The sequence below is a fragment of the Erpetoichthys calabaricus genome, chromosome 1 (genome assembly GCF_900747795.2).
Source record: "Erpetoichthys calabaricus chromosome 1, fErpCal1.3, whole genome shotgun sequence".
Lineage (NCBI taxonomy): Eukaryota > Metazoa > Chordata > Cladistia > Polypteriformes > Polypteridae > Erpetoichthys > Erpetoichthys calabaricus.
This window is the reverse complement of record NC_041394.2, coordinates 267,397,808-267,412,542: the sequence shown is the minus strand read 5'-3', so window position 1 is coordinate 267,412,542 and position 14,735 is coordinate 267,397,808. Positions and strand designations below refer to the sequence as shown.

General features: G+C 38.0%; 1 protein-coding gene across 1 annotated transcript in view; it reads left to right on the top strand.

Annotated features, from left to right (window-relative positions):
* snd1 (staphylococcal nuclease and tudor domain containing 1) overlaps nt 1-14,735 on the top strand; it is a 535,431-nt gene that overhangs the window by 31,565 nt on the left and 489,131 nt on the right. The window contains exon 5 of the mRNA XM_028814871.2: nt 7,625-7,785. Coding sequence (XP_028670704.1) covers nt 7,625-7,785 — 161 coding nt within the window. The remainder of the gene's footprint in view (nt 1-7,624; nt 7,786-14,735) is intronic.

Below are 14,735 nucleotides of genomic sequence, written 5' to 3'. Positions count from 1 at the left end.
ATTGTTCAAATGGTTTGCGTGCTACAGGTGATTTAAAATCCTGGACAGCCACGGTAGCGTATTATTTAAGACTAGACAAAGAGCCCGTTTTGACAACGTAAGATGAAACGGGCACGAGTTTGTGTCAGCAGTGTATGAAGAACAAATGATAAGTAACGAAGAAGTTGTTTTGTAATGATTGTAGTCTGCTTTACTGATTACTGTACAGGCTTGTACTGTTAATGAATTTTCCAGGCCTATAGTATAATATTGAATGATGAATGTTCCAGTACAATATGGAATAGTAATAAGTATAAGCACCACAAACCTGATATAGGTGTACTGAATGAATGCGTAATTGAATTAGAATGCGTAATTAGGCCTCGAGCTGTAGTCGACATCGCCTTTCAGGCCTCTAGAGCTTTTATCGAAGTCGCCTTTCTCTTTGAATTTTTGCGGCCGTAAATCCGCCGCCTGCCACGATGTTGGGGTTGGATGTCAGTCTCGTAAGGTTTTTCGGGCAGCTGCGCAGAAGGCGACTGCACATTCAGCTTTGGACGTGCGCAGAAGGAGTCTGCGCATTCGGCTTCGAACAGACGTGAGTGAGTGAGGAGGTAGGCGAATTATGTATTAAGATGTACACACACATACATACAGACTGTATAAATCAAGCCACAAATGGCCATAACTGTGCATACTTTTATTGGACACCTCTTCTGTAAACGCTACACATTGTAAAGTAATTTTTAATATTTAGAATTTCCAAAAAAATATAAAATAACAAATTACAGTCATTGTGCTACTCAGTAAAATAATCACAGACCACAATACAGTTTTGTGAACGTGTAACAACATGGCTCCTGGCACATAGAGCAACAGTGAATTTTTTTTTTTTTGTGCAGTACTGTGATACTGGCCCTCTGTTTTTCTCTGCCTTTGCTTCTATAAGAACCTTTTTCAGGTGATGTGGCTTGTGCTCTTTCACGCTGAGCAGGTACTGCAGGTCCTTGCAGCATCCTTCTCCTCCTGGTCTGAGCTCTTCTACTCTGCAATTTCCTGCCCATCAAATTCATGAGTTGTTAAAGTATCTCTCTGCACTGCCCCTCTCTGTGGTATTCATTTGTAATCCCACTGCCTGCTTTGGAGTGACTTGTCATCTGCAATGAAGGGCAGGGAATCTTTAAAGTCTTAAGTGTTGCAATAAGTGTTGCAATATTTCTTATCTCTTGCCTCTCTAAACTTGTGAATACTTCCCTAATAAGCAACTAAGTAGAAATACTAACTATAATAAACATATTTAGATAAAAACATGAAAAACATGCTTTGTTCTATCACCGTTTTCAAGTGCAACTCTCAAAATATTTATGAAAGAATACAGACAGTTTACTAGGTAGAAATTTAAAGTGATTTTGTGCAGAGGCTATGTGTTTTTGGAAAGAAGTAATGGAATTGTATTCCCCCTTACAAAGCATTTAATCTCCGAGGTATGAGGTTCGTAAGTGCTTGTTTATAAGCTCTATATTAAGAACTGTAAAATACAGTATATGGTTCACATGTGTGGATTTACCACAGATCTGTTCTGCATACAAAATATCCAATTGATTTAATATCCGAATGGGCTTTTTGCTTTTGTCTTTATACTTTTGTGAGAGCGCTAGTTTGAAATAAATGCAACTTGGCATTATATACCTGGAGTCTAGTGTTTTTACATCATTTAATGGAACACATTTCCTTAGCAATATGCTCAGTTACAGCTTTCATAATTTTATTCACGGATTTGCTACAGGCACCTTCTGGTGATTGTAAATGGACTTTCTTTGTTTTCACTCTTGTGTCAAGCTGGGTGTTTTATAAAAAAAAAAAAAAAAAAAAAAAAAACAAAAAAAAAAAGCTGTGGCTTGTCTGTTCAGACACTTGCTATATATACTAGTGTGGCTGCTCTTGAGGTGTACAAAAAAGGTTGTTTGTGTTGCCACTGTTTGCATCAGTATGCCACTTACAATGTTTACATATTGCATTAATTTGACCAGTGTCAGTAATTTACAAATTCTCTTCTCTGCTAACAGGGCGTACTTATCTACCTTTTGTTACTTATCTAAACAAAGGTATTGTTTTTGTTTTGCAATTTGTACATACACCCAATAGCGAGCTCATGTTGTAAGCTGAGCTTGTGTCTTCTGTACTTAGTGAAGTCAGATTATAATTCTTATTATTTAAAGAGGTTACTTATCTATCTTAATGCAGCTGTACTATTTCTCCAGGTTGGACAGCTGACACACCAATATTTTATTAATAAGATTTGTGAATCGTGCATAAGTATAAAGATTGTAAACTATCATTAAATACTGTTAAAATTAAAAATCTCTATCATTGTATGAAACCAATACTAGTATAGGCAATATGCCACACAGCACCAGCAGTTGTTTATTAAAACAGTTTTGTATTAAAATTGAATCGGTTAATTCTGCTTTGTATTAAAATATTTATATGCTTAAAGGAATTTTGATTAATATGCAGTAAGTTTCAATTAGATATATAAATGAATACGTGTGTGTGTGGAGCAGTCCCCTCTGCTCATGCTCAACCACAACCACTAGATGGTTCTTGCATGCACCTCACTTCTCATTCAAACCAAGTAGACAAACTCATCTTTGTGGTACATGCACGTTGTATATTCACACAAAAAGCTACCATACGTTTGCCTGAGACAGGTTCCAGCCTATCCTGGTCAATTTGTTCCACAGCTAAGCTCGACTACACGTCCGTCTTGGACAAGTTACATCCTTTCCCGGCCCACTTAGCTGATGCCCCTCCCAGTTCAGCAATAAAGTAAAATTGTTAAGGAGTCTTCGGGTTGTTTTTTGTCCTGAAGACTACACACAGCTAGTTAATTATACAGTAATTGTAAAATACATAGTGACGGGCTCCTCCCCCCAGAGGTTTTCTCTTCATTCTGTCATCTCCCATCTATACCATTTACTCAGATGCTAAATTACACCTTAGTTGCCATAAAACTACATCCCATTATTTATTATTTATTTATTTGGCACTTATTTATTTGATTCTACAGCAACACAAATATCCTATATAATGTTCCAATTACTGGCCAATATCTTTAATAAACTCTGACACTAAGCTATTAGCTGAACTTCAGAGAGCTATCCATAAACTAACTCATTCTGACCAGGCAGTTTTATCTGTACACAACATTCAGTAGTTGACTTCTGCTGACTTGTATACCATTATAGATGTAGCCATAGCACTGCTTTCCCCAACAGCTTTTTTTGCCCTAAATGCAGAGAAAGCTTTCAGCCATGTATAGGCGGAGTGGTGGCTCTGAGGCTAAGGATCTGCGCTGGTATCCCGAAGGTTGCCGGTTCGAATCCCCGTCAGTGCCAAAAGAGATCCTACTCTGCTGGGCCCTTGAGCAAGGCCCTTAACCTGTAATTGCTCCAGGGGGCGCTGTACAATGGCTGACCCTGTGCTCTGACCCCAAGGGGTATGCGGAAAAAAAACTAACAAACACTGTTGTAAGTCGCTCTGGATAAGAGCGTCTGCTAAATGATGTAAATGTAATGTAAATGCATGTCTTTGAACTTTTTTTGGCAGGTTGTGGGTTCTATAGGATTTGGATACATCTTTTGAAATATGGTGAAAACTTTATATTCTTTCCCTTTGGCTATGGTTCTTATTAACCCAAGTGTGTGTTGTCATTTTTACAGGGATTTCCACACTTCCCATTACTCTTCAATCTTGCGCTTGAACTGCTGTTAGTAGCTATTTGGTCCCATCTGTTAACTCCAATATTTGTACATGGCATCTTTTATAAACTGTCTTTATATGCGGGCGATATTTTCAATAGTTTCATGTTTTTTTGGAAATACACTCTCTGATCTTTTACATCTCCTGGATCTATGTAACACTGTTGGAAGGTTATCTGAATATAAAGTCCACTCTTTACCCAAACTCATGTGGTCTTGAACTTCCCCCATTCATTTACTCAGTTTAGGCCTATAAAGTACTTGGGCATCGTTCTCCCTTAATTAAATAGTGTTTCCTCTAGCCGTGGTGAAATCTTCCAGAGGTTTAGGACTCTTTCCACCTGATTTTTTTTTCCTCTTTATGCCCTTAACCTGCAATTGCTTTGTCTGAGGTATTACATTAATCTGCATCCAGCCCTACAAGCAGGTTCTCAAACTTACTGAGAAAACTTGGGGGTTGGTAACATATTGTTTTTTTAAATTTAATGCCCACTCTATAAAGTTGAAGTCGCCATGGTATTTCATTTCTTGGAGGGAGATTTAATGAGCATGGGCTTCAGAAGTTCCAGGACATGGTGGTCTCCTTCTGAGTTCCTTCTACTTTTTTCTTTTTTCTACAGTTAGTCAGTCCATAAATCTGCTAATGTTCCTATATTTTCATTACTTTCTTCTCATCCCCTTCAAAACTGCTGATTCAACTGCTGACTGGTGGTAGTTCTATATGATGTACTGAACAATGTCTGTTATCACTCCCTTCCGAGCAATACAGTCTGGTTTCATAATATTAACTCCATATCCTCTATCTCCCGGAATGTGGTTATAAAAAAAAAAAAAAAAAAAATTCCCATATTTTCAACATAACCAGATCACCAGCAAATAAAGTTTGAATTTGCACACCAATTGTATTTCTTCCTCTGCAAAGACACTGTATCATAGTTTTATCTGAATCATTTTGCCCGTTCTGCTTTGGTCAGATATCAGGTACATTTATTCATACTTTCTGGAATTGCCCAGCATATTTTTTTCTGGTCAGTCATTTCAAATTTTATGGCCTTTATTTTATCTACAAAGACACATTGTTCTTCTCACATGTTTCTATTCTTGAATATTTCCTTTCTAACCTAAACCACAAAAGGCTCCTATCAGTGCATAATAGAGGTATCAAGTTTATTATATTGTTTTTGCTCAGTAACTTACCGGTTTATCCTTGCATTGTTTGATCACAAGATAATCGAAAAAAAGTATCTAATTCAGAAATATGCTGGCAAGCAGGTGGCACAACGTGGCAGATGATATCAAACAAAACAGTTTAAATCATAAGGAGAGTAGGAAACTGGTGAAATGTTACCAGTGTTAGCAGTGGAGCAGATCACATCAGGTGACTATAGCATTACACAAGAATGACAGAAAAGGCTACTTCTTGTGTTCACTGCTTACTGCATTGCAGAAAACTATGAGCTTATTAAAAAGGTTGTACCAAGTGGCCAGCCAGCCAGCCAGCCCCATCCCCAAGGTGCTTAGTATATTCACTATTTGAACAATTACATCTTGCCTGAGTTGCCTTGAAAGCTTGCATATTATAATCTTTTTAGTTAGCCAATAAAAGGTGTCATTTTGCTTGGCTTTTCTCTACACTATTTAAACAGAAATAAGTAAGTATAAACACTGGATTCTACAAATATTCATGATTTAACCACAGCTGCTGCTTCTCTGATCTGATACAAATTTGCTTTGCATGGCACAGGTTTAATATAGTTTGTTCTCTGAAAAATAGTTTGTGATGAGTGGAGAGGTATTTAGCATTTTGTCTGTAGATTGACTGAAAAAAGTATTATACAGTAATCCCTCCTCCATCGCGGGGGTTGCGTTCCAGAGCCACCCGCGAAATAAGAAAATCCGCGAAGTAGAAACCATATGTTTATATGGTTATTTTTATATTGTCATGCTTGGGTCACAGATTTGCGCAGAAACACAGGAAGTTGTAGAGAGACAGGAACGTTATTCAAACACTGCAAACAAACATTTGTCTCTTTTTCAAAAGTTTAAACTATGCTCCATGACAAGACAGAGATGACAGTTCAGTCTCACAATTAAAAGAATGCAAACATATCTTCCTCTTCAAAGGAGCAAACAAATCAATAGGGCTGTTTGGCTTGTAAGTATGCGAAGCATCGCGGCACAAAGCTGTTGAAGGCGGCAGCTCACACCCCCTCTGTCAGGAGCAGAGATAGAGAGAGACAGATAAAAAAAATCAATACGTGCCCTTTGAGCTTTTAAGTATGCGAAGCACCGTGCAGCATACTTAAAAGCTGCACACAGAAGGTAGTAACGTGAAGATAATCTTTCAGCATTTTTAGTCTAGATGTGCGAACAGCCCCCCTGCTCACACCCCCTACGTCAGGATCACAGATAGTCAGCGCAAGAGAGAGAGAAAGAAAAGTAAATTGGGTAGCTTCTCAGCCATCTGCCATTAGCGTCCCTTGTATGAAATCAACTGGGCAAACCAACTGAGGAAGCATGTACCAGAAATTAAAAGACCCATTGTCCTCAGAAACCCGCGAAGCAGCGAAAAATCCGCGATATATATTTAAATATGCTTACATATAAAATCCGCGATGGAGTGAAGCTGCGAAAGGCGAAGCGCGATATAGCGAGGGATTACTGTATACGGGGAAAATGGTTATAAGCAGGAATACATTTTAAGTGAAGGAAATTGCCACTGTTTATCAAGATGTAATAGTTCACTTGCACTTCTTTTTTTTTTTCCTTTTTTTATGGAATAATTCTTGTCCTTTATTGTCTTTAAATTTAGACTGTTATTCCTTTTGATTAATGCTGCCATCTTAATAGTAACTATAATGTTCAGCCTGAAGTCTGATTGCAGCACAGCATGTTCAACTTTTTTTTCTTTTTTTTTTTTTTGGAAAACCAATTAAGGCTACTTTTACACTGCAGCTCAGTTCTGATTTTTTTTTTTCCCCCCTCTTCTCTTCTTCACCTTCTGTTTCACTTGCATGTGACATGGTTCAGGTCTTTTTGGAGAACTGTAATTAGCCAAAAAACAACATAGAATGAAAACTTTTATGAAATGATTTACACAAATTTTGTAATGACTGTTTCACATTCAAACCCTCCACATTGTACTGTCACTAATCTTGTCTCATCACATATTTCTGCCTTCAGGTATAACAGTAGTGACTGCAGTCAGACAAATCTTTTGTTGGCTCTTTCTCTTATTTGCTATCATGAGGTGATGAATTTGTCAATATCCTATACTAAAACAATGTGAAGTGGTGCAATCACCAGTGTCTATTTGGTTGTGTCTGCCTGTCAGTTGTTTTTATTCATTTAGTACATGTGTGGCATATTGAGGAAAGATATCTGTACACACTTGCATCAGATTTGGATCTTTTGCAAAATTTAATGTGAGCAATCAAAAAAAACTCAATCAGATAAGAGGCAAAAATCAGAATACAGTCCGTTAAAGCTGCAGTGTGAATGTAGTCTTAAAAAGCCCAGCTCGTTCAGACAAGTTTTTTTTGTTAGCAACAGCATCCAAAAAGTGTAAGATAAAATTTAAAAAAATTAAAGTTTGGCATTGTTAAATCATTGCTGTCATCTATATGCTTTTTTCTGGAATGGTGCCCCAACATCCATCTTTGCTGTGAGGCCCATGAATCACTATGTAAGTGTAGAAAATTTCAATGTATAGTTCATAACTGACTTAGTTGTCTCTGTTAGTTTCTCAGTTCAATTCTTTTCCTGAATTTTTTTCCTAGCTGTTGATAAAATTATGCTAGAATAAATTTTCATGAAAGTTGTAGTTGAAAGATGCATGTATATTAATTTCTTCCAAGTGCGTTTGACAGTTTATGTTGCTTTAGTCCAGATCAGATCAGACTGTGTGATCTTGAAGATCAGGCAAAATCTGCAAAGAAGGGAACATGGAGTGAAGGTGCTGGCACACACACTATTCGAGATATTAAGTATACTATCGAGAATCCTAGAAACTTTGTTGATTCTTTGCATCAAAAGCCTATTAATGGTAAGTATTTACCTTTTGAATTCAAATAAAATTCTACCCCCATTTTGAAGGTTTTATTTTTAATGTGTATAAATAGCATACAGGAGTCATTTTAAATGTGTTATTAATCTTAGCTTTTTACCCACAAATGATGTTATAATAAGGTAAGTCTGAGAGGCTATATAATGTTTGCAGTTGTAGTAAATTTGGTTATTTCACTAGCATTTCTCTAATATTTGGTGCAAGCTCTCATTACTTTTTTTTTAATCTTGAAACTTGAAGAAATTCAGATTTGGCAGAATCTAGTGTCTTGCATAAAACTACATTTGCTTAAACAAATCTTTTTTTGTCATATCAGTATCGTAAACAGCTAATTGTATCTATAGCTAGTTATCTGAAACCAGACAAATTCTGTTTCCCTGAACTACTTTATGTTCAGTTTGTTAGATTTCTGACGATAGCTAAAATTACTGATGTATATTATTTTGCCGATTGTATTTTGATTGCATATGAATAGGTTGTAAATGCATTGTACATGAATTGTATTTACACTTGGAACTTTTGTGCATCTTTAGCATAGATATATAAATCTGATTACATTTTCCCTTGCAAAATGCAAATTAGCAATCTGATAATTTCCTATGTTTTGGCATTCAACATGGTGGGTATACCAGATTTTTGTATGCTTCATGCATTTTTATTGAAAACAATGCCTGCAGAAGAAGCTGACAACTGCACATTATTAAGAGAATACAATCGAGGTAAAGGGTGTTCTGTGAAGCTGTAGTTGTGCAGTTTCCGTCAAAGGCCCAAGTATGCAGTGTTCAGTTGGGATGCATAAATGAAGACAAGACTGGCTGGTTAAAATCCACATATTTCAATGCTTTTGAGAGATTTCAGCTTCTGTTGACAAGAAAAGACATGATTTTGAAAATGTATACCAGTTGAAATAGCTTATTGCATTAGTGTTGTAGTATCATGCCAGTGATGCTGGTTAATACCTTTAGCCAATCTTTTTAGAAGAAGCAAACCAGTGCTCTGTAGTCTTCTGTGCAGGAGAGATGTATATCAGTCTCCCACAAGGGAAGTGACTACATGAGATTGTTTGTGATTTTCAAATGAAAGTGTTTGGTTAGAGGGTTTCCTCAGTGCAATGATGCTATTGATAATTTACATCTCCTTTATTGCAGTCCCATAAGAATTAAACATGGATTATTACGACCGAAAGACATACCACATAAATGTGAATAAAACGGCTGTTGTACATTCTTCTCATATTGCATTGAACTTATAATTTGTGTTTTTTCTAAAACAAAAAGTGCCAATTCACAACTGGTAAGATGAGTGTGGTGGTAGCATTGGGTACCGCTTGTGCATGTCCCTTCCTGCTTAATTGACAACAACCCAAAATACTTATTTACTTTTAGGCCAAAGAACTGCCAAATTAGAAGAGCTGATTTCTTTTTAAGTCTCTAATTTGTATGTCTTTGTTTTTGTATATTAAATAAATTATTTTCATACTTGGTTACAATACACCAAGTAAACTTTCCCAAAGAGATACAACCTCTTGCTGCATCCAAACGGTACCATCTTCTGCCTTTACGCCTGGAGCAACTGCGTTCTTGTGTGTGACTGGACATTTCTTGCAGGGATGGCTTCTGAAACAGTAGTTCTTACCTCTGCATCAGCCAAGTGGACATGTCAGCCTTGTCCCCAACTCAATTTCTTTTTCTTTGGTTTATATTCTTGAATTAAAGTGCACTTGTTTTGTTAAACACTTTCACAAAAGGTACAAGTATATTTGATATTTGAACTTCAGTCTTCACACATTATACACTTCATGCCAACATTTTATCATTAGTAATATAACATACAAAAGCTTTGTTTTAGTTATGTGTTCAACATTTCTTGCATTGCATTTCCTGTCATCCAACATTTACCCAGATCGTTGCAGACATAGAACACACATGAAACGCATGTATTCCAAATAACGATATATTATTTATCCTATTCAACTCCAGACACCTCACCCAGATGAAGAGCCTTTAGCTGGGAAAACTTCAGCTGCTGTGTTGGCAATGGGATAGCCGGCTGCTTGCGCTGATCGACACATTCGCAAAACAAGGAGCGCTGATAAGGAGGAGCTTAGGAATTTTAAGGTGGCCCAGGATTATGACCTTTTTCGTAGGCTTCAGGGATTCTAGTGTTAATTAGCAACAGGTCAGTAATATGATTGGGTATAAAAAGAGCATCTTAGAGAGGCAGACTGTCTCAAAAGTAAAGATGGACAGAAGTTCACCATTCGGTACAAAACTGCATCTACAAATTGTGGAAGAATTTCAGAATAATGTTCCTCAACGTAAAATTGTGAAGACTTTGAATATCTCATCATTAGCAGTACATAATATCAAAAGATTCTGAGAATCTGGATCAATGTCTTGGGGGGTTTGGGGGGCGGCATGTACACCATGTCCTCCAGACCAAAGAGTAGAGGGACCGTCCACTTGCTATCAGTGCTCAGTTCAAAAGCCTGCTTCTCTGATGGTAGGGGAGTGCATTAGTACTATGGAATTGGCAGCTTACATATCTGGAAAGGCACCATCAATGCTGAAAGGTATAGACAGGTTTTGGAGGAACATATGCTCCCATCCACACAATGTCTTTTTCAGGGAAAACTTTGCATATTTAAGCAAGTTAATGAAACTGCAAAATACATCTATTATAACAGCATGGCTTCATAGTGGAAGAGTCCAGGTGCTGAACTGGCCTACTTACAATTCAGACCTTTCACTAATTGAAAAAATTTGATGCATAATGAAATGAAAAATATGACAAAGGAGATCCAGGACTGTTGAGCAGCTGGAATTGTATATTGGACAAGAATGGGACAACATTCCTCTCAAAGTCCAGCAACTGGTCTCCTCAGCTCCCAGATGTTTATGGACTGTTTTTAAAATAAAGGGAGATACTACACAGTGGTAAATATGGCCCTGTCCCAGCTTTGTTGAGACATGTTGCTGTTGTAAAATTCAAAATGACCTTATTCTTTTCTTAAAGTTGTACATTTTCTCAGTGTTAACATTTGATAATGTTTTCTGCATCCTATTGTGAGTAAAATAGACATCCCAACTTTTTTGGAATTGGAGTTGTAAACAGTGAGTCGAACTGATTCATGTTTCAAATGTCACAATCTCCTGGTGTGTTAATTGTCCAAATCTTCTTCTTTTTTTATATTTGTCACAGCTGTCTGTGTGGAGTCAAGCTTGAAAGTTTTACATTAATGTATTATTTCAGAACTCCTGTAAACAACCTTTGTTGATACTGTTTTCTAGATGTCTTATATGAGTGATCCGGATTTGTTAGTGCTCATGATTTTCTGAATCCAGAATTAGACAATTAACTGCACTAACTTTGCATGTGAACACCTAATCATAGCTGTGAGGATGTCTATTCTATTGGACTTGAGGTAATGTACTGTATCATCCCAACTGCCATTTCATTGTGCAGTTTTTACTCACATTTTTCTCGCATATTGTTGAGCCTTCAGAAGTACTTTGTATTTATTTTCACTTGGTACTATTATACTATACGTTGGCGAGCTCTGTAAGCTGTGCTGTTTCATTGAAGGACCGGTGTGGGGCAGACTGACTGGCAGGATGACGCCGGACCTCATCCTGTATCCAAACGGTGCCATCTTTCACCTTTATGGCTGGTGCAGCTGTGTTGTTCTTATATGTGAGTGGACGTTTCTTGCCGGGAGGGCTTCTGTTCTCTTTCTGCAATGCGGGGGAGTGTTAACATGACTGAGAGAACAAAACTGAATAAAAATAAAAAAAAGCTAACCTTTACAAGTACCATACATTTACACCAACTGTTACAGACTCAAATCAACTAATATTTTTATTGTATAATATTAACAATAAGAGCAGCTCACTACTCAAAACGGTAAATTTGGGAAGCAGCTGATATTGAAACCGCAACCTCTTGATTGGGAGTCAGCAGTTCTTAGCATTGCACCACGCAAGCTGTCGTATCAGCAGCCTACCGTAACCTGCTTTCTTATTTTCTTCAGTTATATTCTTTAATAAAGTGCACTTGTTTTGTTATACTTGTACCTTTTGTGAAAGTGTTTATTTGTTATTTGGACTTCAGGCTTCACACATTATACACGTCATAATGAAGGAAGAATGGTCCTTGGGTATGTGAGAACTGTTAACGTTTGAATTTCACGAATTTATATACAGTGCATCCGGAAAGTATTCACAGCGCATCACTTTTTCCACATTTTTTTATGTTACAGCCTTATTCCAAAATGGACTAAATTCATTTTTTTCCTCAGAATTCTGCACACAACACCCCATAATGACAATGTGAAAAACGTTTACTTGAGGTTTTTGCAAATTTATTAAAAATAAAAAAACTGAGAAATCACATGTACATAAGTATTCACAGCCTGTGCTCAATACTTTGTCGATGCACCTTTGGCAGCAATTACAGCCTCAAGTCTTTTTGAATATGATGCCACAAGCTTGGCACACCTATCCTTGGCCAGTTTTGCCCATTCCTCTTTGCAGCACCTCTCAAGCTCCATCAGGTTGGATGGGAAGCATCGGTGCACAGCCATTTTAAGATCTCTCCAGAGGTGTTCAATTGGATTCAAGTCTGGTCTCTGGCTGGGCTACTCAAGGACATTCACAGAGTTGTCCTGAAGCCACTCCTTTGATATCTTGGCTGTGTGCTTAGGGTTGTTGTCCTGCTGAAAGATGAACCGTCGCCCCAGTCTGAGGTCAAGAGCGCTCTGGAGCAGGTTTTCATCCAGGATGTGTCTGTACATTGCTGCAGTCATCTTTCCCTTTATCCTGACTAGTCTCCCAGTCCCTGTCGCTGAAAAACATCCCCAAAGCATGATGCTGCCACCACCATGCTTCATTGTAGGGATGGTATTGGCCTGGTGATGAGTGGTGCCTGGTTTCCTCCAAACGTGACACCTGGCATTCACACCAAAGAGTTCAATCTTTGTCTCATCAGACCAGAGAATTTTCTTTCTCGTGGTCTGAGAGTCCTTCAGGTGCCTTTTGGCAAACTCCAGGCGGGCTGCCATGTGCCTTTTATTAAGGAGTAGCTTCCATCTGGCCACTACCATACAGGCCTGATTGGTGGATTGCTGCAGAAATGGTTGTACTTCTGGAAGGTTCTCTTCTCTCCACAGAGGACCTCTGGAGCTCTGACAGAGTGACCATCGGGTTCTTGGTCACCTCCCTGACTAAGGCCCTTATCCGCCGATCGCTCAGTTTAGATGGCCGGCCAGCTCTAGGAAGAGTCCTGGCGGTTTCGAACTTCTTCCACTTACGGATGATGGAGGCCACTGTGCTCATTGGGACCTTCAAAGCAGCAGAAATTTTTCTGTAACCTTCCCCAGATTTGTGCCTCAAGACAATCTTGTCTCGGAGGTCTACAGACAATTCCTTTGACTTCATGCTTGGTTTGTGCTCTGACGTGAACTGTCAACTGTGGGACCTTATATAGACATGTGTGTGCGTTTCCAAATCATGTCCAATCAACTGAATTTACCACAGGTGGACTCCAATTAAGCTGCAGAAACATCTCAAGGATGATCAGGGGAAACAGGATGCACCTGACCTCAATTTTGAGCTTCATGGCAAAGGCTGTGAATACTTATGCACATGTGCTTTCTCAATTTTTTTATTTGTAATAAATTTGCAAAATTCTCAAAAGTTTTTCATGTTGTCATTATGGGGTGTTGTGTGTAGAAGAAAAAAATGAATTTAATCCATTTTGGAATAAGGCTGTAACATAAAAAAATGTGGAAAAAGTGATGCGCTGTGAATACTTTCTGGATGCTCTGTAGCTCAGAACTGACCTCTCTGTACAATTCTGGCCTCTGCATCTCCTGGAGTACAAAAGAAACGCCACCATACAGCAACGTATGTAGACCGGGAAAGATAGTAACCGCATTCAAATGCATGAAGGTATGCGAAGGAATATAATGTTGCATTAGTGTAACAATGTTTTCCGAGCTATACAATACAGGTCATAAAATGAACTATCCCAAATGTCATATATACCTTAGTCTCTTTTTTGTCAATGCGGCTTTGACACCATGGACCAGAAGGTGCATACTAATTCTGCGTGAGCAGGAACACTCAAGAATAAAACTGGAATAAAAAAAAAAATTCACATCCACAATCATTTTCAGTCACGTACACCACTCATACCCACGTCCACAGTTTTCCCAGTCTGTCTTGTTTGCGCACAAGATCTGACAGTTTTCAAATAAAGAGGTGGTATAACAAAAGAAGTTTGTTATATCAAGTCTATCTGGAAACGGCGTTGGGTTTGTGATTTGTGGGAGTGTGAATGTGAGTGAGAGAATTAAACTGGAAAAAAAAAAAAGCTAACCTAGACAAGTACTATAAATTTACACCGGCTGTTACAGACATCCAATGTATGTTTTTATTGTATAATATTAACAATAAGAGCAGCTCACTACTCAAAACGGTAAATTTGGGAAGCAGCTGATATCAAAACCGCGACCTCTTGATTGGGAGTCAGCAGTTCTTGGCATTGCACCACGCAAGCTGTCGTATCAGCAGCCTACCGTAACCTGCTTTCCTTTTTCTTCAGTTATATACTTGAATAAAGTGCACTTGTTTTGTTATACTTGTACCTTTTGTGAAAGTGTTATTTGATATTTGGATTTCAGGCTTCACATGTTATACACTTCGTGTCTACATTTTGTCAATTATTACTAAAACATGAAAAACGTTTGTTTTAACAATGTGTTTACATAGATTGTCGTAGACACGGAGCACACATGAAATGTATGTGTTCCAAATGACGATATATTTTTTACCTTATAAAGTTCCAGGTACTTCACTCCAAGATAAACACTGAGCACTGAGATACCTCTTTGTAAATTGAACTGTGGAGGTGGGCGGGGGGATGGGATG